Source organism: Lepus europaeus, chromosome 17 (assembly GCF_033115175.1).
Source record: "Lepus europaeus isolate LE1 chromosome 17, mLepTim1.pri, whole genome shotgun sequence".
Lineage (NCBI taxonomy): Eukaryota > Metazoa > Chordata > Mammalia > Lagomorpha > Leporidae > Lepus > Lepus europaeus.
Genome location: NC_084843.1, coordinates 31,795,382 through 31,818,056, shown reverse-complemented (window position 1 = coordinate 31,818,056; position 22,675 = coordinate 31,795,382). Strand labels below are relative to the sequence as shown.

The following is a 22,675-nucleotide window of genomic DNA, read 5'->3' as shown; positions in this document are numbered from 1 at the left end:
TAGTCCTGGTTGGGGCACCGGATTCTGTCCCGGTTGCTCCTCTTCCAGTCCCGCACTCTGCTGTGGCCCGGGAAGGCAGTGGAGGATGGCCCAGGTCCTTGGGCCCTGCACCCGCATGGGAGACCAGGAGGAGGCACCTGGCTCCTGGCTTTGGATCAGCGCACTGCGCTGGCTGTGACAGCCATTTGGGGGGTGAACCAACGGAAGGAAGACTTTTCTCTAATTCTGCCTATCAAAAAAAAAAAAAAAAAAAAAAGAAAGAAAAGAAAACAAAGCTCTTGGACAATAGGCTCTAATAAGTCAGTCAGTTCCTTACTTCCTTTGTTCTTACATAAAGAACATCAAGACTGCCACTGTCTCGATTTCAAGCCTACTGTACGTGAAGCTGAGACAGAACCCAGGAAAGGCCTGGGCTTCTCGCTTCAGCAGCACATGTATTAAAATTCAAAGGACTGGCACTGGCTGAATTCTTTAAGGTTTGAGGGGCTGACACTGTGGTGTAGTGGACGAAGCCTCTTCCTGTGGTACCAACATCCCATATGGGCTCTGGCTCGTGTCCCAGCTGCTCCTCTTCTGATCTAGCTCTCTGCTTATGGCCTGGGAAAGCAGTGGAAGATGGCCTAAGTTCTTGGGCCCCTGCAACCATGTGGGAGACATGGAAGAAGTTCCTGGCTTCTGGCTTTGGATCGGCCCAGCTCCGGCTGTTGCGGTCATTTGGGAAGTGAACCAGCAGATGGAAGACCTTTTTGTCTCTCCCTCTCTTTAACACCTCTCAAATAAATAAAATCTTTTTTTTTTTTTTGACAGGCAGAGTGGACAGTGAGAGAGAGACAGAGAGAAAGGTCTTCCTTTTGCCATTGGTTCACCCTCCAATGGCCGCCGCAGTAGGTGCGCTGCGGCCGGCGTACCGCGCTGTTCCAATGGCAGGAGCCAGGTGCTTCTCCTGGTATCCCATGGGGTGCAGGGCCCAAGAACTTGGGCCATCCTCCACTGCACTCCCTGGCCACAGCAGAGAGCTGGCCTGGAAGAGGGGCAACCGGGACAGAATCCGGTGCCCTGACCGGGACTAGAACCCGGGGTGCCGGCGCCGCAAGGCAGAGGATTAGCCTGTTGATCCGCGGCGCCGGCCAATAAATAAAATCTTTTAAAAAATTATTTGAAAAGCAGAGCCATAGAGGGAAAGACAGAGATCTATCTGCTGGCTCATTCCCCAAATGGCTGCGACAACGCTGCCTTCCCAGGTGCACTAGCAGGGAGCTGGATGGGAAGTGGAGCAGGCGGGATTTGAACGGGCGCACAGCAGCAGCCCAGCCCATCGCTCCATGCTGGCCCCTGAACTGGCTTCACTCAACACACCTTGTGCTCAGCGCTGTGCCCAGATGACCTCTGCAAACCCCTAACGCTCACCTCTTTTGACCTTTCTTGCTTACTCTCCTAGGCCTGGTTTCTATTTACAACGCATGTCCACAGCGCCACCTCTGGGCAAAGTGCAGTTCCTCTCTGCTTCCCAACCCAAGATCAGGGACAACAACGGCTCTGCGCCCGTTAAGGCGCAGGTGCCCTTAGAGGATGACAACAGGCGTCAGGAGGGCCTTCCGGGAGCATTATCAGAGCCAAGGGACACTATTGTGGAATGTGTGTGGTCTCATCTCACAGCTGAGAACTTGAGATGGGGAAAAACAACCTATTCTTCACACTGGGGTGTGGTGGGCAGCCCTGGGGTGGCTTCTAGTTGCCTGTTAGGAAAGCACACGCAGCAGGGCCCCTGGGCGGTGGGAGCCCTTGTTTGGCAGAAAGAACGTGAGGACACGGGGAGAGGCGAGCTGGGCACGGGACAGGCTCAGGAGGCACCGTGTGGGGCCCCTGGACAGACTCTGTGCCGGGGGGCCTGCGCTGAAGCTCTATGCCTCCTTTTTCTGTCCCCAGTCCCTGGCGCCCAGTCTCCAGAGACCAGTCCCAGAGCTGCCCCTCCCGAGGCCACTTTTCCAACTGCAGCTCTCCTGTGAAGCCGGGCCGCCCTCCTGCCTGGGTGTCAGCAGCCAGGCAGGCAGGGTCCCGTCACCCCGCCAGCGCTCACTTTCCCTACCCCCGGAGGAGCAGGTCAGGAAGCACAGGGATGAGACACTGTCACGCGTGTTTATTCTACAGCTGGTCACAGTACACCTCAGCCCCAGACCACGGCCGGGCCGAGTGCCCCACGGCCACGGGCAGCTGAGCTGGAGGAGGCCCATCTGCCCCGGTGCTGAGCCGGCCCTGGCAGAGAGCAGAGCCGCCTCACGGGGACGCCCTGAAAGGGCAGCCCCATCCGCCCTTCCAAATCGCAGGCCCCAGTGCCAACACCGCATGTGAGTCCAGGCACTGCAGCAGGGCAGCTGGGGGCTGACGAGCGGCCGAGGCGGGCGTGCGGAGCTGCCCAGGGGCCCGGGGCTTCAGGGCCGGTGACCCTTTCTGCGGAGCCTGTGTCCTGCCTGGGTCCCCCGCTGTGCAGCTTTCACCAGGCCTTTGAACTGTCCCTGCAGCTTCACCTTCTTCCTGCGGGCGCAAGAACACAGGGTCACGTCTCCCGAGACAAGCAGCCCTTTACCCCGGCCACGCACGGCTCGCTCCAGCACGGCAGGGCTGCGGAGCAGGCGCAGGCCGTGCCTGGCAGCACATGACCTGGGCAGACCACGGGTGGCTCCTGCCTTGATCTGGCCACTCTACTCGGGACCACGCTCCCCGGAAACAGCTCCCTTCCTCCCCTCCTCTGACGTCGGCACAGAGAAGTCACAGCTCCTCTCCACCCACCCTTGCCCCTCCGGGGAACTGGTACTCAGCAGAAGCCTTCAGTGACTGAAGCTGAGAGCACCGCTGCCCCGTGACACCTGTTCCCAAAGCTCGCCTCACCCAGCATCTCGTGCGGCCCTCAACCCACCCCTACGAACCCTACTTAACAGCCAAAGTCGGAACCGACCGACCGTCCACCCACGGGGCATCAGCAAAGCAAATTCCATAACACCACTGCAGGCAGCCGCACACAGCAGCGTGAACGGGTGAGCGTGTGCGTGACAGCACCAGTCTGAGAGCAGTCAGCACAAGGCAATGGCACAGGAGGTGCCCACATGCAGGCTGTGCTCAAAGAGAAAACTTAACAACTGCCCAGAGAGGCGAGCAAGTTGAGAGCTTAACGGGAAGGCCCTGAGCTCCCCACCCGAGCCGGCCCGGGGCGCCACCGTACCTGCGGTTGAGCTTGGTTCTGTTGAGGGGGATGTAGGCGTAGGGGTCGAGGCGACCTTTCTTCTTCACGTCACCCTTTGCTTTCTGCTCATCCAGAGACACAGAGTCAGTGCGCCAAGGGTGGAGGGTGCCCCTTCCGCCTCTGCCTGGACCTGACACGCCCACTCCCTCCCCTCCCTTCCCTTTCCCGTCTGCTTAGGTGGTGCCCAAGAGCTCCCGAAGCCCCAGAGGACCAACACCCAGCCATGCCCCTTCTTCCCTGGCCTCATTCCGGCCCACAAAGGTGCCTCTCCAGGACGATGATGGGCACAGCCCCTCCCTGCCCCGACTCAGTACCAGCGGGCTCCACGCTCCTAGCTGCAGCTCTTACCTTGGCCTTGTATTCAGCCCCGGGCACAACTTTCTTGGCTATAGGGCGATGAATGCCAGAGCCTCCAGCTATAGGGAGAAGAGAGATGGAGAGTCAGGCAAAGCCATGGCCACAGGCACCTTCTCACAGTGGCCACAGAGCAGATGGGAACTTGGCTCTGACCCCTAACCAAGCAAGGCCACATACGTTCCTTGTGGAGGGGCTGGCCAGTGACCTGACTGCAGCATACACAACGCACACACAATCGCCCTTCTCCAAAGTCACACCTGTCCCACTGTTCCAGGACAAAGAACACAGGCGTCGAAGTCACACAGACCAGCATCTAAGTCCCTGCTCAGCCACGTACAGCTCGAGCCCAGCGGAGTCTCAGCCCTAACGCAGGGCACGTTGGGTTTTCCCACCCTTCTCTCACACCAGCAGCGAGGGAGCCCAGCGCAGCACCGCACCCCACCGCACAGACGTGAAGGCTGGGGCTTAGTGCTCAGGCCAGCTGTGCGAGCTCAGTTGTCCTGTCCAGCCGGGCTTCACCACAGTCACCGGCGGGCTCCCAGAGTGCCAGTGCCGACTCGGGAGGGCTCCCTGGGGGGGACCAACAAGATCTCTTTTAAAAGATGAGACTCTAGAAGCACAGAGAGGCAGTGTGACCCGCTAAAGTCACACACTAAGCAGCAGCGGGGAGGCCATCCTGAAGCAGGCCTCTGGCCTCCTTGACTGCCATGACTGTCCCCGCACTGCAGCATCTCAGAGCAGGCAGGTGGGCTGCGCCTGGGCTTGTGGGGGCTGCAGGAGGAGCCGTGAGGTTCGGCAGCAGCTGAGGCCACACCTGCTACTGGAATCAGGAGCTTCTGGGCCCCAGGAGCCCCAGCCTGCTAGATGCACAGCAAGGGCTCTGCGACACGGGGCGGGGGCAGGAGCCTGCAGGGCTGCCCTGGGAGGAAGACAGCAAAGGTACCTTGGTCCTTCTAGCAGCTGCTACAGGGAGGGCAACAGCCTGGGGGCCCGGAGACAGAGACCAGAAGCCTCTGGTCAGGCCCAGCACGAATCCAGCTCCCACAACACTGGCCGTGGGTTTCTCCAAACCCGGCTGACTCAGGCCTGGACAAGATTGTTAACCTGGACAAGACAGGCAAACAGCTCCCAGGAGGCGGGGTGGGCTGAAAGCCTCAGGAAGCCGGGGCAGATGGGGAGGGGCTGGGGTTCAGGGGCTCCCTGGGAAGGCTGAGGTCCCCTTCTCGAGTCTTTCCTCAGGCTGTCACCCCACACTCCCTGGGCCCCCAGCTCAGTCCTGGGCGTCAGATCAGCCAATCTGTGTCTGCGCCAACGGAATGCAACCAGGCTGGGCGCCTCGTGGTTCTGCCGCCCTCCCTGCAACTCCCCAGCCTCATGCAGAGGGCAGCCTCACCTTGGTACTGAGGGGGCGTCTCCAGCTCCTCCTCCTCCTCCTCCTTCTGCTGCTTAAGCTTCTGCTTTTTCTGGAGAGACAGTAAGCAGGAGTTCGTGAACGAGGGGGTGTGAGCATCCTCGTTAACGAGAACAGCAAAGGAGCACGGGAGGCCGCTGCCAAGCACACGGCCCCCCACTCACAGAGGAGGAAACCGAGGCCCCCAGCCGGGCAGTGACTGCTCTGGCCGCCATCCTGACTGCTCCTGACATCTCTCCCCTGAGCCCTACTTTAGGGCTGCACCTGCCCGGCTGGTGCCCTGACATCAGACCAGCCCCTTTGTTCCTTTCCAACAGGGCAAAGGGGGTGGCTGGCCTCCTGGAAGGGATGGCTCTTCCAGGTGCTCACTCATACCAACTACACTCCCCACTTGCCTGCTGGACCCCGCTGAGTGCCAGGCCCTGATACAGGGGACACAGGGAACAGGGTCCAGTTCCTGTGCTCCAAGGGCTCTCAGGCAGGAGGGAAATCCCCACCCAGGCCAGTTACCACAGGCCCTCAACAACGCTGCCATCTCAGCAGTCATGAGTGTGGGCAGGGGACGTATCAACTGACAGGAAGTGACTGGCACCTGCAGCACGACGGGCACTGCTGGGACACTGGAGCCCAACTGCTCACAATCAGGGATGCTGCCACGGAGGGAACTGAACAAGGGTAAACCTAGCTCCACACCACGGCCTGTGCTGCCACACCCTGGCAGCCTCTTCACTACAGATTCCTAGGGCTCTGGCCCCACAAGGGCTCCAGAGGTCAGGGAATACTGACAGCCAGGCCCAGGGTCAGCCTGAGCAGAGGGAATGGGCTGGGATGCACAGGTGCGTCTGGGAACAGGGGCTCCAGTCTGGTTGGCAGAAGCTGGCAGGGTGGGCTCCTCGTGAGGACAGAAACCAGGAGGAAGGTGGCTCTGGCTGTACCGTGGGGATGACAGCTGAGCTTGTTTGCCGTGTAGCTGGCACCTACCCCTTGGCCTTCCACTGAGGCTGCAGCTTGCACCCCAGAAATGTCGGCTCCCACAAATGCATGCACAGGAGTAGGCACTTCAACGGCACTGCCAAAAGGCCCCTGGGGACCTCAGTGGCACACACTGACTTTCCAAGAGCCCACGATAAGACATGGCCGCCACGGGGCTCCCTCTATGCCTTGTGACAAGGCGCCCCCATCCTGCTCTGCTCTGAGGGTGGGGGCCATCCCTGAAGGGCCAGGAGTAGGAGCAGACACCGCGAAGGCCCCAGGAAGGCTTCAGTGAGACAGAGTTCCGGGGATCCTACACAGCCAGCCTCGCGTCTCACCACGAAGTGCCAGCAACGTACACAACACCAGGGCTTGAGCCTGGGCAGGGTGGGGCCCCAGACAGACACACTGCACAGGCTACCACTGTCACCTGGAAAGGACACTGGCCTAGGGCTGAAGGTGGGCCTTACTGAGGGGCAGATTTCAGACCAAGGAAGAGAACCCCCAGTGGGCGGAGCTGTCTCCACTGGCACGGGCTGCGCGGGAAGCAGTGGGGGCAGGGACTTGGTGCAGCAGTCAAGGTCCAGTTAGGGCGTCCACACCCACACCATGGGAAGGCATGGATCTGATTCCCGGCTCTGGCTCGAATTCCAGCTGCTGCTACCACAGACCCTGCAGTGACAGCTTAAGTGCTTGGGTTCCAGCCACCCATGAGGGACCTGGAGTGAGTTCCAGCTTCCAGCTTCAGCCTTGGCCTGGCTACTGTAGGCATTTGGGGAATGAACTAGTACATGGGAGTTCTCCCTCTCAAGTAAGTGGAAATTTGAAAATAAATAAATAAATAAAAAAAATATATATATATATATACATACATACATATATATATATACACACACATATATAAGTAACGCACATTCTTGGGCCCCAGCACAGACCTACCAAGGAAGAAGCAGGTTGGGGCCCAGGAATGGCAGCAGGCGCTAAAAGGCTTTTCAGGCAAGGGCAATGCTGCTACTGCTCAAGGGCACCCCAGAGGCGCTCCTGCACCGAGGCCTCCACTAGCCTCAGCCACTGGCACAACTCCCTTCTTCAGCTGGCTCCCGCCCAGCTCTCCAAACAAACATGCGCTACTACCACGCTCCGAGAAGAAAGCAGCTCCTCGGGCCATGGTGTGAAGACGGCAATCGGCAAGGACTACAAGGCAAATGCTCCCAAATATGGCACCAACGACACCGGGACGCTGGGGCAGCCTATCACCAGGCCAGGGCACCCTGCATGCCCAGTCTTGTTTATTAACTGGTCCCAGTAACTCTGCAACGTGGTCCACTCATAACCCCACGTTACAGAGCAGGAACAGAGGCGTGCAGGGTTCTGCTGAAGCCCAGATGGGAACCTAGACTCTGCCTCTCCAAGAGTACCACTGTCCTCACTGACGTGGCACACCTGCCTCCTAAGGACGAGGCCCACAAAGGCTGGGGGGCACTGTGGAAGGCAGGGAGGAAGCGACTGCTTGTGGGCCTGTGATGACAGCCATCAGCTGCTGGGACACACGCGGCGTGGGAGCTGTATTCCATCCCAGGAGGCAGCTGCGCCACATGAGCGGGGGCAGTGGCAGTGAGGGGGTTAAACTCCTAGGACTGTGGAAGCCCCTGGTGCAGGAAGCCCCTCTGGGCTGCCCTATAGCAGCAGTAGGGTTATCCTTACTTGAAAATCCTCTGTCCACCAGGGTTCAAATCCCTGGTTTGCACCTGATGAGCCCTGTGACCCTGGATAAGACACTGACCTTTCGTACACCTCTCAGAAAATGGGGATGACAGAGCCCCTGTCTTCAGTGAGGCTGAGACAAGACAGTGCAGGGCTGCTGGCAAGGGGCCAGGCATGTAGCGCATACTCAATAGTGCACCTGCACCCCTGCTAGGACCAGCTGCTGAAGACTGAGCCCACTGCTCAGGATACAGGCCAGTAGCATGGCGCGTACCCCTTGGTGGACAAACACAGGCCTCTCTCTTTCAACTGGATAACCCCAAAGTGGGCAGGCCCAGCATGCTCCAGAGGCCTGCAAGCTGCAGCTCTGACCTCCCCGCCCTCCCACACGTGCCGTCCTCAGCACGGGCAGGGGGCCAGGTGGGGGCAAGAGGCTGCGAATACTCACATTCCTGACGTTCACATCTGCCATCAGATCAGCCATCTCTTCGTCCTCCCCTGCGAGCCAAAGCACACAGCCAGTGAGCCCACAAACCCACTTCTTCCCCCTGCCTCCTCCTGGTCCCCTGGCTGGGGGATGCCACATGCAGCCCCGGCAAGCTGCCTTCCCCAGACCCATGTCATCCCTTGGTGGGAGTGCAAATGCCCCCTTCTTCCTATCCTAGACCCCAGGACCTAGACAAGTGGGGAGTGTGTGGACAGGCAGAAAAAGGGAGGGGCATTCTCAATGTCAGGAATGCCTGGGCACCAAGGGAGACAGCAGCCGGGGTACTTAGGAGGGCGGGGTGTGGTGGGCATCATGGTGCTGCAGGTTAAGCTGCTGCTTGAAACATCTCCTATCAGAGTGTCTGGCTGGAGTCCGGGCTACTCTGTGCTTCCAATTCAGCCTCTTAGCAATGCTCTTGGGAAGTAGCAGATGATAGGCAAAATACTTGGGTCCCTGCCACCCATGTGGGAGACCTGCATGGAGTTACTGGCTCCTGGCTTTGACTTGGCCTAGCACGTGGTTGTTGAGGGCATCTGGGCAGTGAATCAGTAGATGGAATATTTCTATGTGTCTGTCTCTGTTCCTCCTCTCTCTCCCTTCAAATAAAAAAATAAACAATAAATTTTCTTTGGGGGTTGGCATTGTGGCACAGCAGGTTAAACTGCTGACTACAATGTCTGCATCCCATATAGGCATCAGTTCAATTACTTGGCTGCTCCACTTCTGATCCACTCCCTGCTAATATGCCTGGGAAAGCAGCCGGTAGCCCCAGCACTTGATCCTTGAACCCATGTGGGAGATCTGGATGGAGTTCCAGGATCTTTGTCTTAGCCTGACCCAGCCAGCCCTAGCTATTGCAGCCTTTTGGGAAGTGAACCAGTGGATGTAAGAAACTCTGTCTCCTCTCTCTCCCTCTAACTCTGGCTTTCAAATAAATAAATTAAATTTCTAATTAAAAAAATATTGTTTCAATTATATATGTATAGTGAAGTGGCTTTGCTGCATGAAAAGAAAATTCTTTTAACGTGGTCAAAGTTCGAGAAACTCAAAAGGTTTACAAGATCTGCCTTCTATGGCCATACCACGCTGAACACGCCTGATCGCAGATGCTGAGCAGTCAGGCCTGGTTAGCACTTGGATGGGAGAGAGCTGCCTTAGGTATAAGGTTCTCATCTGTTTTTACCCATGCTTCCTCAGCAAAAAGTCACTGAATGACTGAGTGAATGAACACGAATGAATGAAAGACTGAGTGCAGCCCAGCCCAGGCCAGAAGCAGCTGTGTCCCCAGAATGGGAGGCAGGCCCACCTCTGGTGCCCTCCTCTTCCTCCACCTTCTCATCCTCCTCGTCCCGGATGATCAGTCGGCCGTCGGCGCTCACCTTGAACCCATGGTCCTTTCTCTTGCCCCGGCCAGGCCCTGGCTGTGTGGCTGGTAGAGCAGAGTTTGGCATGAGGGGCTAGAATGACAGTACTAGCCCATTCCCACCCTCATCAGAACCAACAAACCCAACTCTGCAAACCCAAACGGCAAACCATCAGCTCCCGCCCACTGGCCTGGCCTGGAAGCCACCCTCTCCCAACACCCAAGAACACGCTGCCAAGGCCAGTCTGTATCCCAGCTCCCAGGCCTGCTGCTTCCTGCTTACCTAGGACTCGTTGGGTCACCTTGGGATCCAGGAAGTTGAGAGGCTCGTCCCCACCACCTTCCTTCAGCCACGCCCGGCTCCTCTGCCGGGCCAGCTTCCGCTGCTCCTTGCCCCGGCTTCTTTCCTCTTCCTCATTGTCCTCCTCATCGTCCGAGTCAGCCAAAATCTCCTCGATGCTAAGACAGAGAGGTTCCAAGTCAGAGCGCTCCCCGAAGAGGCAGAGGCTGAGTCCGGGTTGGGGGAGACCAGGTCCCCAGGACCCTATCATGGCCTTACCTATCACCTTTGCCCTGGGCGGGCTCCTCCTCCTCCTCCCCGTCTTCCTCCTCCGCAGCCTGGCTCAGGGCCCGGTGCCTCTTGGCCCGGGCCTCGGCTTTCCTAATGTTGACCAAGACTCTGTGGTACTCCTCAGGCAGTAGCCCCTTCACCAGCTCAAACCTGCAGATGGCAGAGGAGGGCTGCTGAGAGCCGTGCCTGCCAGAGGGAGAGCTGTGGCGCCCAGAGAGCTTCCACCCGGCCTGCTCAGCCCCTACCCCACGCGTGCACAGACCCAAACTTGCGGATGAACTTGGTGAACAGGTTCCGAAGCTTGGTGCGGAAGTGCCGCCGCATGTCGTCTGAAAGCTTCCCGATGGCCTCCAGCTATGGGCAGAGCACCAGGTTTAGGGCGGGGGCATCCTCCCAGCCCCCGACCCGAGCCACCTCTCCTCGCCTGTTGTCCAGGCCCCGCTAAGAGGGAGGGATAGAAGGGCCTTGTTCCAGGGCTCCCAGAATCTGGGCAGCCCCCCTTCCCCCAAAGCTCTGTCACAACACAAGCCCTGAGCTCTGTTTCCTGAATGCATGTGGCACTTTTACGCTTATCCTCACAGAATCCTTAGGGTGGCCCAGTGGGACAGACAAGGAAACAGGCACACACGGGAGTCTCCCAGGCCTATCTAATCCCGTGGTTCCTGCTCTGCCCCAACACCAGCTCATTTCTCTGGGTCCCCGGTGTCCCTCATCTCGGTGTTCTCCGGCTGGACTGTCCTCACGCCTCTGCCTGCTTGGTGTGGGCTGTGTGTACAGGAGGCTCTTAGCTGCAGTGTCTCCCCTTGGACCTCCTCCCCATCATCTAACAGGCCCATTCGCAAATCCTGACATTCCTGAGAGGTCCCGCCCTGGCTGCCCCACTGCAGGGGAAGGGGCCACTCACCACCAGCTGCACATGCTTGGCCAAGTGTGTGACGTCCATGACAACCACAGCCACCTTGATGAAGCCCAGTGCAGACTTGACCACGTCGCGGGTGCGGGAGGCCAGGAGCAGGCACACATTCTCCAGCAGCTGCTCCACCGTGCTGGTCCCCATCAGACCTGCGGTGATGAGGTGGCTACTGTCGGAGTCACCCAGGACCCCACCGCCCCAAGACCCCCAGTGGGGAAGCAGCAGCTCCGCCTGCCCGTGTCAGGAAAAACATGAGTGGAAGCTAACATCTGGGCGACCTCCCACATGCCTGGCACAGTTCTAGCCACACTCTGTGGAGCAAGCAGCCTTTTGTTCTTCCATCATCCTGGGAGGCAGCTGTTATTCCTCCTCCTCATTTAAGAGATAGGTTTTGAGGTTTCCAGAGATTAACAAAGCCACTGAAGGTTTCATGTGGCTGGTAAGAAGCAGGACTAGAATCCAGGCGTCAGCTCCAACCTGTTCCTAATCACTCAGATGGGGGTGCGGTGGGCAGGACAAGGAGGCAGCCTTGGCACAGCCACTGGGGCAGGAGACAGCGAGGCAGGCAGCGCTGGCTCTGGCTCCTCTTCCTCTCTCCCGGCACCTTTCCCTCTGTTCTGCGAGCCACCCTGTCCTGACCTTTTGGGCATGTTCTCACCTAGCACCTTCCCCCGCCTTCAAGGCAGTAACTGTTTACCTTTAAACTCGAACAGGAGGTGGGTCAGAGCCAGGATGCTGCAACTGACCATGGTCACCGCGCCCACGAGGCCGGGGTAGATGAGCACGAGGTAGCGCTGCAGGGCCTCTGGGGGCAGAGAGCAGATAGGTCAGGCCAGGGAAGAAGATGTGGGCCCAGAGGAGCAACCTGCCCGGGGTCAGGGTGGGGAGCCCTCTCGGGCTTTTCTTTCACCACTCCCGGCATGCATCACCTGGGCTCACCTTCCTGGTTGGAGCCAAACCGCAGGAAAGCGTGGCCCATCTCCACCAGCAGGGCAAAGGCGTTCTTCCGCGCACCCACAGACACCTCCTTGGTGCACAGGATCACCTGCCCGGACAGCCCCGTTAGCGTGTGCTCCCTGCGCCAGCAGCCCTGGGCTTGGCTGCTGGGGCACAGAGGCGGCACCCGTGTGCCCATGCAGGGCAATCCCCCCCAGCATGTCACGGCCCACGCCCTCCAGCAGCCTGCTGGCCTCTCAGGACCACAGCCCGCCCTCACCTCCGGCACGAGGGCCGCGATGAACTCCGCGTGCTCGGCCGACAGCTGCTTCACGATGTGGATGAGGCACTTCAGGCGGGGCTGTGGGCAGGTGGCGGCAGTCAGGAGCCCTCGGAGCCACCCCTCACCCTTCCTCAGCCTCCCGAGGGGCTCCTCCCCGGTAGGCCCGTCCTCCCTGGGCAGAGCAGGAGCCCGGGGCCCTCACCCTCTTGGCGGGAGAGGCTGTGCTCCTCAGCGAGTCCAGCAGGGTCTTCTTCAGGTCGTCCAGGTGGCTCTGCACGAAGCGGGCCCCCGGGCCCTGGGTGCTGGCACACACCTCCTCCAGCACGCGGTAGGCCTTCTTCTGCACCCCGTGGGCCTTGCTCTGAGAGGGGCGCGAGGGACACAGGGCTGGGCAGGGAAGGCCTGGGCTCACCCCCAGGCCGACATTCAGAGCATCCACCAGCACTGGCCGGCCCGCAGGGCTTCAGAGGCACTGGCCCTGCCTGTGCACAGGTGTGACGAGCAGCATGTGGACAGCAGGAGGCCCGGGGACCCCAGGGCCTGATGCCACCCCGGCCCTCCAGGCTCTTCCTCTTGCTCGGCCCTGTGCCGAGGCTCACACCTGGCTGACCTCTCCAGCTGCCGCACTCTGCCCTCTCCTTCTATACCCACCCCCCTGCCCAGTCCTAAGGGGCTTTGTCTTCTGCCCCGGGGTCACTTCTGTTCACGTGTAGGTACACCTAAGAGCACTGACAGATAGCAGCTGGCCAACTGTAGCAATGAGGACAGCTTTCAGGAGGCCACTGTGAGTTGTGTTCAGCCTGGTCCTTAGCCACAGGGGCCCAGCACATCCAAAGGTACAAACGGGGCCTGTCCTAGCTGAGATCTTCAAGCAGCCCAATGGGCTACAGTAGCCGACTTGGCCTGGTGGGTTAGGCAAAGGCCCTTGGCCTTAGCAGGTGAAGCCTGAGCACAGCCACACGCTTCCATCACTCGCACCCACGTGATAAGCTGCAGAGAGTAGAAGGGGAAGCCACTGCGGGAGAAAACAGGTAGCGCCCTGACCTGAGGCAGCAGCAAGGCATGAAGACGGGAACACATCTTGCCAGGAGCTAGCGTCCTATGCCAGCCATGCACCATGCCTGGAGAGTGGTTGTGTGGGCCACCTGTCTCTGCAGCTCACCTCTAGGTAGGGCCGGATGGTGGAGTACAGCTTGCTGATGGCAGCTTCGTCAGCATGGGGAGCCAAGGCTACGACCAGGTCCAGAACAGACAATCTGCACGGGGCCAAGGACAGGCTAAGGGGGACTGGAGAGGGGCACGGACTCTCAGTGTTCTCAGTCTACTGGGGGCAGAGGAGGCAAAGTCAGGGTAGAATGGGGGGCTCAAAGGAACCCTAGAACAATCTTCCTAGCTGGCACCTACTGGAGCACTTAGAACGTGCCCGCCACTCCTCCTGGGGCTCTACCATGGTGATTCCTTCAATCCCTAAAGCAGCCCTGTGGCAGGGATCATTAATCATGGAATAGTAACTGTTCAAAGTCACACAGCCTGCAAGTGGTAGTGCAGGGACTTGAATCCAGGCAGTGCCTCCAAGGTCCCTGTTCTTCCCCACCAGGCCTAACAGGCCTCTCCAGGAAGAAGGAATTGGTCAGGGCTCTTGGGAGAGCAGGGACTTTCACTATGACAAGACGTGTCCCAACAACTGCAGCGGATCCACAGGGCTTCTGCCAGACACACCACCTGGCTCCCTAGGCTGCCCCACCCACGCGGGAAGGGGCGGAGGTGTCACCTGGTGAACTCGGAGCTGGCAGGGTCCAGCACCTTCTCACTGGCTTTCTCCAGGAATCCGTTCACCAACTGGTGGCCCCACGAGGATTGCAGGAGGGAAGCATTAAGGACAAGAGAGTCAGAGCAGCAGGGGGATGGGGATGGCAGGGCCCACAGCTGCCTCCCTCAAACTCCCAGCCCACCCGTGGATGGGGGACCCTGCACTCCAGGAGGCAGGGCCCCACAGAGTCTGGCAGGTGGGATCCTGGCCTTCCCTGCCCGAATGTGCCCCTCCGCCACCCTCCAGCAGCCCACCTGCGACTCGGTGATGGTGAGGTAAGTTCTGATGGTCTCCAGCACAGCCCGGCGAGGAGCTGGCGTGTCCCCGGCAGCCACAGGCTGCCCGTACAGGTTGAAGAGGATCGGGAGAAAGTTCTTGGCAAAGCGGCTCACTTCAGCACGGTCAGCCTCTGGCAGGAGGACCAAAGTTTGCATTTAAGGGACAGCAGCTGACATGTCAAAATGGCTGCAGACCCACAGCCTTCCAGGGCATCCGGTGGCACAGTGTGGAACCTAGGGGTATGAGGCTTCTCTATGACAAGAGGCTGAGGACAAGGTGCCACAGTGGCCTGGGTGCTCCATGGCTCACATCCTGGGGGCCAGCAAAGCACAGTCACACAACAAAGCCTTTGACACTGACAGTACAAATCCAAAGTGGCTGTCCACAGACCAGGAGGAAAGAGGAGAGGGTGGGGCGGTGTTGGCCTCTGCTGACCCCTAGGTCCCCAGCTGGAGCAGCAGAAGAGGAGCCAGAAGCTAGTGTCCTATGCCATCCATGCGCCATGCCATCCCCCACCCACCCTGCCTCAAGCCCACCATACCCGCCTCACAGCCCTTGGTGATGAGGGTGCGCAGGGCCTGGCACACGGTGACTCTCAGGTCTGGGCGCTCACTGATGGCCATGCCCAGTGTCCGTGCCAGCCCTTTGAAGGAGGTGGCCACATCCGTGGGCCTCGTGCAGAAACCAGGCAGGAGGGTCCAGATCTGGGAAAGGAAGGGATGGTAAAGGAGAGAGGCCCCCAAGCAACGCAGCCCGGGACTCTCCTCCCTACCTCTTCCTCCAGCGGACCCTCACCTGCCACTGGAGCGTTTCGTAGATCTTGGACTCCACCGTGCTGCCTGCCTGGGCTAGTTCCATTGCTGGAGCAGAGAAAGGACACAGAATGACCCTGGGCACCCTCCTAGCCAACTGGCATCATTTTACCAAAACCCAGAGATGGGGACGGGAAGATGAGCAATTTCACCCTCCCCGCAAACTCAGTCACAATACTGTTCACTCTAAAGCTCAGACAGACCTGTAGAAAACAGGAAGCATGGGGCAGGCATTGTGGGTGGTGCTACAGGTTTAAACTGACACTGTGGTACCAGCATCCCAAACTAGGCACTCTGGATGGGCTGCTGGCATCCCAGACAGTGACGTAGCCACTGCACCACACACCTGCCCCTGAGCTGGGATCCAATGCAGTTGTCCAACTCATCATGTGCAGACTCCCCATCCCTACTGAATGGCTTCTCTTTATAGGACCACATTGTACCCCGACACGGGGCTGCGCCCTAAGTAACCACCAAAATCTAGTGACGGAACGGCACGGAGGACATATCAGGTTTTTCACTAGGGTAAGTACATGGCTGGGAGTGCCTTGGTGAATACGTACAGTGGTGTGTCCCGGCCCAGCCACTTCCTCCCAAAGACACCTACATGGAGTGTTGCAAGGACCAAGAGAACACAAGCTCAGCCTAGAAACACTGCCAGTGCTTTAGGTAAGGCTAACGACAGCCCCCAGCTTGGGGGTCCATTTTTCTGATGGGCATGTGTTTCTTCTGTACCCAGAGAGAATGTTTTCTAACATCAGGGAGGAAATTCAAACTCAAGTTGCTAAATGCACAAACTGTAATTAGAATTTAGTATTAAAAAAGAATTTAGTACAAATATGGTACTATTTTTACACATAAGAAAATACATTAAAATGCCAGCAATCATCTCTGGATGGGGGTGAGGCAAATGATTTTTTTTTACTCTCTTCTTTCAAGACTTCCTGTAAGTTCTAAAAGACAGCGTTTGAAATCAGGAAACCCTGCCCCAGAGCGGGGTTTCTCAATCTCCCGCTGTGGACAATTCTGGCCAGCCCGTTCTCTGCCATGTGGGGCTGTCAGCAGTGACAACTCAGGCACTGCCCAATGCCCACGACAGCCCCATTACTGAGAACCGCTGCCCTGGGCCACAGAGAAGCAGACTTTTTCTGTAAAACCCCTGATTTTAGGCTTCACAGGCTATGATTTCTGTTACAGCTGCTTAATTCTTCCAGTAAATAATAGAGTGGGGACAGGCATTTGACACAGCAGTTGGGACACCCACATCCCATACTGGAGGGCCTGAGTTCGAGTCCTGGCTCCACTCCCAACGCCAGCTTCCTGCTACTGTGTGCCCACATGATAGTTCAAGCAACTGGGTCCCAAGGAAGGCACTAGAACCTTGGCTGCCCCTGCTTGGCAGAGGGAAGCTGCTGGATGGCCTGCAGGCGGGGGCACTGGGTTGGAGCCCCTTCCCATGCCTTCAGCTGAGGCTCCACAACTGTGGGAACCCTGGCGTGCACCCAGGCAGGGCCCTGTACCTTTGCTCTTCAGGGTGGTAGCCAGAGGCAAGAAGTAGGTGGTGAAGAAACCCAGTCGCGTTTCCCGAACGTGGTCCCGGATAACAGGCAAGAGCCAGCTCCGTGGAAAGTCCAGAGTCTCCCTGGGAGGCGGAAGGTCCCAGTGAGGAAGAGGTGGCACCCAGGAGGGCAGCATACCCAGCAGTCTGACCCCTACTGAGCCAAGGAGCAGCCAGGCCCGCATGGCAAACCGAGACTAGCGCTGTTCCCCGGAGGAACGAGCCGATGGACTCCCAGGACGCAGACGGACGCTGACGAGGGTCACACTTACTCAGAGCCATCGATCTCCAAAGGCACAGCCTGCAACACCACCTCGGGTCCCATGCTGGTCACCGCGGCCCCCACTGCCTGGTCGAGGGCTGCCGTGTGGGGGAAGTGAGGCGAGAGGCGCAGGTCACACAGGGACTGAAGGCACTGGAGCAAACAGAGGAGAGGGTATGCACCAAGACATGTTTGCACAGCAGAGAGCCAGCACGGAGAACAGTCCATCTCCATGGACTCGGCACCACAGGACACAAACTGATAACCTGCTAGACCCACTGAAGTGTCTGATTATTCCCTGTGGCCTGGGATTTTCACAAACTCTGCTTCACTTAATTCATAAAAACCAGAGAACTTCACGTGCAAATGCCATCCGCAGTCCATGTTGAAAGGGGAAGGTCTGGCAGAGGCAGGTGCCCAGGCAACAACTAGCAGCACCCTCTGGTTCGTCACAGCCCACGCCAGTCTCCCTGCCTGTGGCCATGCCCAGCTTATAGGAGGCCAGGTCTGCCCGCCTGCCCTGCAGGGCCCAGGCTGGGATTCCTGGGGCAGACTGCTGGGGCTGGCTCCTTTTCTCACCCAGTAAAGGCAGAATTCGTGAAGAAGGTCCCACGAGGTCAGGAGCTGGGCCACCTGCTGACAAGGAGTCTGGGGCCCATCCCCAGGTCCCTAACTTTTCTCAGAGCTGAAGCCTGCGAGGATCCCTGGGAAACCCCTGATTCTTAAATGGTCTACTCCGGTGGGGAAACCCCTCTGGGACCTAAGTCTGTTTAAAACACCAACACTGTCCTCAATTTTTAATCCTTTAGCTTTTCTGTAACAAGTAAGAGGGGAAGGGAGAAGGGGGATCACACTGGTTCCCTAAGTTCCAGAACCATAGCTCCCACAAAGGCTAGCAGCAGGTGGCAGAGGGGATCGACTATCCCTCTTCCTATTCTTCCCACATAGGCCCAACCACTTCCCTGGGGACTGAGCTGGGAACCCGCTGGGGCCACTGTCGATGGAGAGTGAGAAGAGTGCAGCCAACAGACACAGCCCCTGCAGGAGCCATCCGAGGCCAGCCCACCAGCCCCAGCCTACCTTCTTCATCACAGGGTGCGCCTGCCTTCCACACGCCTCAAAGAAGACACACAGCAGCTGCAACACGGAGCTCCAAACCGCATGAAATTTGTACGTCAGGCCCTCCTCTGCGGCCCTGCCAAGGGAGTAGGAACAGTCAGGGCCACGGTCATGCTACCCTGTGCACTAGCCAGGGAAAGTCCATACCACACCCAGGTCTCAGCTGACAGCATCCTGATGCTTAGAGAACCCTGAGTCCCATCTTCAGATGGGGAAACTGAGGCACAGAAAGATTGTATAATCTGCCATTGACTACACGGGGTCTCCCAAGCCCAAGTCTTCCCATTGTCCTCTGCTTTCTCAGACATGAGTCAGGGGGCCAGGGTAGAAACAAGCGGCCCAGGCAGAGGTCTAGCCCTTCCCGGCCTGTGCACACCTTGGTCTGCTCCACCTCCCAGGGAAGGCTAGCCCCTGGAGATCCGAGAGGTGGACCGGAGGCTGTGTGGGGGAGGGGTGAAGATGGGGGAGGCCTGATTCCACTGCTTGTGTCTTCCTGCAACTTCATGGCAGAGGGGCCCACAGGAAAGGGGCCTATGTCCCTGTGAGGGACAGGAACCAAAGTAGCAGCCCCTGGAGCTGAGCAGACAGACCCAGCCCTTCCCCGGGGCTGCTGAGGGGCGTCCAGGCTGAGCATCCTCACTGCCCTGCCGGGAAGGTGAAGGCGGCCGCGTGAGTGGCTCCTCTGACAGGCGAGGAGGGCAGCACGGTACGGCAGTCAGAGCGCACGCTGTGCTCAGGCTGCCGCGGGCTGGGTGATCTCTGTTTACTGATGTACAGTGGGGCTCGTCTCATCTCCTCTCCAGTGGTTTGTATTTACTGAATGCCCAACTGTGTGCCGGCCCACTCAACCTTTGTCCCCCATTTTTCTGGACCCCTGAGGGAGAGGCGGGGGCTTGCTCCAGTGCCTGGGGCCTGTGTCCCAGAGCTGGATTGGAAGCCACTGGATGGAGCACATTCTCTTGAATGTTACACCACGGCACCCCTCCGGCTACCGCCAAGCCCCTGCAATGTGGCGGGCGCTCCGCTCCTGTCAGCAGCCTAGCAGGGAGCACTTGTCAGGACACGAGTTTCCTGAGGTGCCCCCACCCCCTAACGTGGACAGCACTTTCTCACCTGAACATCTTGGCAATGTACTGGGCGGGGCCTGAGGCCGAGGAGGTCACCGAGCCGACGGCAGCCATGTGGGGAGCCACACATTCCTTCAGGAGCTCCTAAAAAACACGACTCTGGCTGCTTGGGCCCACGACAGCCCCTAATCAGCACCTAGCACTCCCAAGTGATTGCTTTCTGAAGCCTCTGAGGGGGGGGAGGCTGGAGTCCCCCCCAGGCGTGAGTGGGCAGCGTGGGGGAGAGACAGGGCAGCAGGCACAACTCCTTTTGCTTCCTGCTTCCTCAGCTCAAGCTGGCGCTGAGAAGCTGCAGTACCTTGAGGCTCTGGGTGGCAGCTGTCACCACCTGAGAGTGGGGGGACAGGAGACAGGTCATGGCTGTTCCAAAAAAGCGAGGAAGGTGGCCCAGTCCCAGGTCCCGCTGCAACCTGCCAAAACAAAACACGTCCATGGGGCCTGGCATTGAGCCTCAAGACCCGGGCAACGGGGGCTCAGCCTGCAGATGGTCCATGTTCAGAAACCCCACTGCTCCGCTGCGCTCTACAGGGCCCTGGCGGTGGGGAGATTACAAAAGGCATTGACCTTCAAGCAGTCACCACACATGGCCAAAGATTCACTCAGGTCTGCAGGTGTAGAGCCCAGGGCAAGCCTTCTTCCCATCTGAGCCTCTCCCGTATTTCCCAGGGACAATCAACATCAGGTTTCCTAAGTACTCTCCCTGGCTTTTCTGCACATACACGCAAAATGGTAACAACTACTAACATGAAGTAGCATACTATGTACTAATCAATGATAAAACTACATGAATTCATTTAAACTTTATAACTAATGAAATAAATCCTATTATAATTCCCATTTTATAGATAGTTAAGTCAAGTAACTTGCCCAAGCCACGCAACCTGGTGCAGTGGGGTCAGGATTCACACCCTGGCAACCTGGTTCCAGGGTGCACAAATACAAACAACCCCACCATACCTGCCACTCTGCATTCCACTTTTTCTCAATATATCCTGGAGTTCTTTCCATTGGAGCATGTATACCTACTCAATGATTTTTTTTTTTTTTTTTTTTTAAGATTTATTTATTTGAGAGGTAGAGTTAGAGAGAGAGAGAGAGGGACAGAGAGAAAGGTCTTCCATCTGCTGGCTCACTCCCCAAATGGCCTCAATGGCCGGAGCTGAGCCAATCCGAAGCCAGGAGCCAGGAGCTTTTATCAGGTCTCCCATAAGGGTGGAGGAGCCCAAGTGCCTGGGCCACCTTCAACTACTTTCCCAGGCCATAGCAGAGAGCTGGACCTTAAGAGGAGCAGCTGGGACTAGAACCGGTGCCCGTATGGGATGGCGGTGCCGCAGGCGGAGGATTAACCTACTGTGCCACAGCACTGGCCCCTTCAATGATTCTTAGTGACTGCACAGCATTATGCTGTTGGGGTTGAACCGCTGCCCAGTGGGACACTGGGGAGCATTCTAGCACGCCTGCCATCATAAATGATGCTACCACAAACCTCCCAGGACACAGACTGGACTCAGCTCTGGGCGGGCTCCCACAGAAGAGTGAATGAGATAGCTGGCATTGTGGCCTAACAAGTTAAGCTGCTGCTTGCAATGCCAGCATCCCATGTGGGCACCAGTTTGAGTCCCGGTTGCCCCACTTCCTATCCTGCCACTGTACCTGGGAAAGCAGCAGAGGAAGGCTCAAGTACTTGGGCCCATGCACCCATGTGGGAGACCCAGATGAAGCTCCTGGCTTCAGTCTGGCCCAGCCCTGGGGAGCGAACCAGAGGACTTAAGATTTCTGTCTCTCCCTCCCTCTCTCTGTAACTCTGCCTTTCAAATAAATAAAATAAATGTTAAGGAAAAAAAAAAAAATGAGGCCGGCGCCGCGGCTCACTAAGCTAATCCTCCACCTTGCGGCGCCGGCACACCTGGTTCTAGTCCTGGTCGGGGCACCGGATTCTGTCCCGGTTGCCCCTCTTCCAGGCCAGCTCTCTGCTATGGCCAGGGAGTGCAGTGGAGGATGGCCCAGGTGCTTGGGCCCTGCACCCCATGGGAGACCAGGATAGGTACCTGGCTCCTGCCATCGGATCAGCGTGGTGCGCTGGCCGCAGCACGCCTACCGCGGCGGCCATTGGAGGGTGAACCAACGGCAAAGGAAGATCTTTCTCTCTGTCTCTCTCTCTCTCACTGTCCACTCTGCCTGTCAAAAAACAAAAACAAAAACAAAAACAAAATGAGTGAACGTGGTGGTCTCACTATTTCCTGCCATCGCCAAGTGAAAGGCAGTTTGGTGTAGCAAAAAGACGGTGGGTCTGGCCGACCTGGGCAGGACACGAGGCCTGCCTTTCCTGGCAGCTGTGTGGCCAGTTAATTCCCAGCTGCTGCTTTATGAAACAGGGCTGCACCCTTGCTCGTGGCTGGATGGGAATGGTGAGACGGAATGACGAGCAAAGCAGTCTGCATGTTCTGGGGCCAGACTAACGCCGGGACGCTTTACTGCGGGGAAAACACACAGCACAGTGGAGTCCCAGGGCTTAGACCCTCGCTCTGGGGAAAATGCACCCACGGGGCTCGCCATCTCACACTGCATACTCCATTTCCACCCAGCCTTGTTCTGGACAAGTGGAACTGTCCAGTAGCCTCTATTAAGTGGCCTGGCCCCAACCCTGAATGAACACAGTGACGCACAGCAGGAGGCAGGTTCACAGGACGATGAGACCCAGAGAAGCCACTGGTCCAGGTGGGAAATAGGGTGGAGCTGCAGAAAGCGGACAAGGGAATGAGGGGGCATGGGATGGCACAGCCAGGGGGACGGAGAGTGGGGCTAGAATTCCAGCCCTGACCTGGAGCATGCTGCTCCCAACCCATGGGGTTTCACCTCGCAGTGAGCTGACAAATGCTCTAGCAGGAAAGGAACTGGCCCTGGCCAGAAGGTCTGTGCTGCCCTACCGTGTGCCTCTCCCAAACAGGAGCTGGTCTGCAGCCCTAGGCAGCAAGCTGCCTCACCAGCCTCGAGCTCACATCCTTCCCCTCCATGGCCAGAGCAGGCAGGCCAGATGGAGGGCCTGGGACACCCCTCCTCCTTGTTCCTACCTGACCAGGTTGATGTGGGCTTTCTCCATAACCTTAAGCCAGGCGAGCATGGGTTGTAAGTCATTTTCACTGGGAACGTAGTCATATAAGGCCTAGAGGTAGGAGAGGGAATAAGCAGGTACAGCTGGCAGCAGCCCCAATGACCATGATCCCTTTCCATCCCCAGGGGACCAGCATGTGGCCTGGGAACTCACAGCCCCCATGGCTTTCCTAGTTCCTATCTTGCCCCACTCCAGAAAGTTCTCTCAGTTCCATTTCTTTGAGAACAGCCCCTAGGCATAGGGGAGTAAAATACGTCACACTTATCTGTGCATCCAGCATAAGCCAAAGCCCTTCTCGGGAAAAAGGCACATGAGCACACACACACATTCTGGGGAGGAGGTTGTAGCCCCTTTCAAAACC

The 22,675-nt window shown here is 58.1% G+C and overlaps 1 protein-coding gene across 1 annotated transcript in view; it reads right to left on the bottom strand.

Moving 5' to 3' along the window:
• Window positions 1–2,126: 2,126 nt before the first annotated feature.
• The window catches only part of RRP12 (ribosomal RNA processing 12 homolog), a 28,840-nt gene continuing 8,291 nt past the window's right edge, over window positions 2,127–22,675 (bottom strand). Inside the window, exons 10-34 of the mRNA XM_062214411.1 lie at window positions 22,274–22,365; window positions 19,501–19,612; window positions 19,189–19,286; window positions 18,037–18,151; window positions 16,967–17,109; window positions 16,657–16,778; window positions 15,120–15,184; window positions 14,866–15,028; window positions 14,300–14,454; window positions 14,007–14,074; window positions 13,398–13,491; window positions 12,438–12,596; window positions 12,233–12,313; window positions 11,956–12,061; window positions 11,714–11,821; window positions 11,008–11,165; window positions 10,366–10,457; window positions 10,092–10,253; window positions 9,816–9,991; window positions 9,476–9,598; window positions 8,131–8,180; window positions 4,989–5,058; window positions 3,587–3,654; window positions 3,218–3,300; window positions 2,127–2,532 (exon numbers count right to left, since the gene is read on the bottom strand). Coding sequence (XP_062070395.1) covers window positions 2,430–2,532; window positions 3,218–3,300; window positions 3,587–3,654; window positions 4,989–5,058; window positions 8,131–8,180; window positions 9,476–9,598; window positions 9,816–9,991; window positions 10,092–10,253; window positions 10,366–10,457; window positions 11,008–11,165; window positions 11,714–11,821; window positions 11,956–12,061; window positions 12,233–12,313; window positions 12,438–12,596; window positions 13,398–13,491; window positions 14,007–14,074; window positions 14,300–14,454; window positions 14,866–15,028; window positions 15,120–15,184; window positions 16,657–16,778; window positions 16,967–17,109; window positions 18,037–18,151; window positions 19,189–19,286; window positions 19,501–19,612; window positions 22,274–22,365 — 2,766 coding nt within the window. The 3' untranslated portion in view covers window positions 2,127–2,429. The remainder of the gene's footprint in view (window positions 2,533–3,217; window positions 3,301–3,586; window positions 3,655–4,988; window positions 5,059–8,130; window positions 8,181–9,475; window positions 9,599–9,815; window positions 9,992–10,091; window positions 10,254–10,365; window positions 10,458–11,007; window positions 11,166–11,713; window positions 11,822–11,955; window positions 12,062–12,232; window positions 12,314–12,437; window positions 12,597–13,397; window positions 13,492–14,006; window positions 14,075–14,299; window positions 14,455–14,865; window positions 15,029–15,119; window positions 15,185–16,656; window positions 16,779–16,966; window positions 17,110–18,036; window positions 18,152–19,188; window positions 19,287–19,500; window positions 19,613–22,273; window positions 22,366–22,675) is intronic.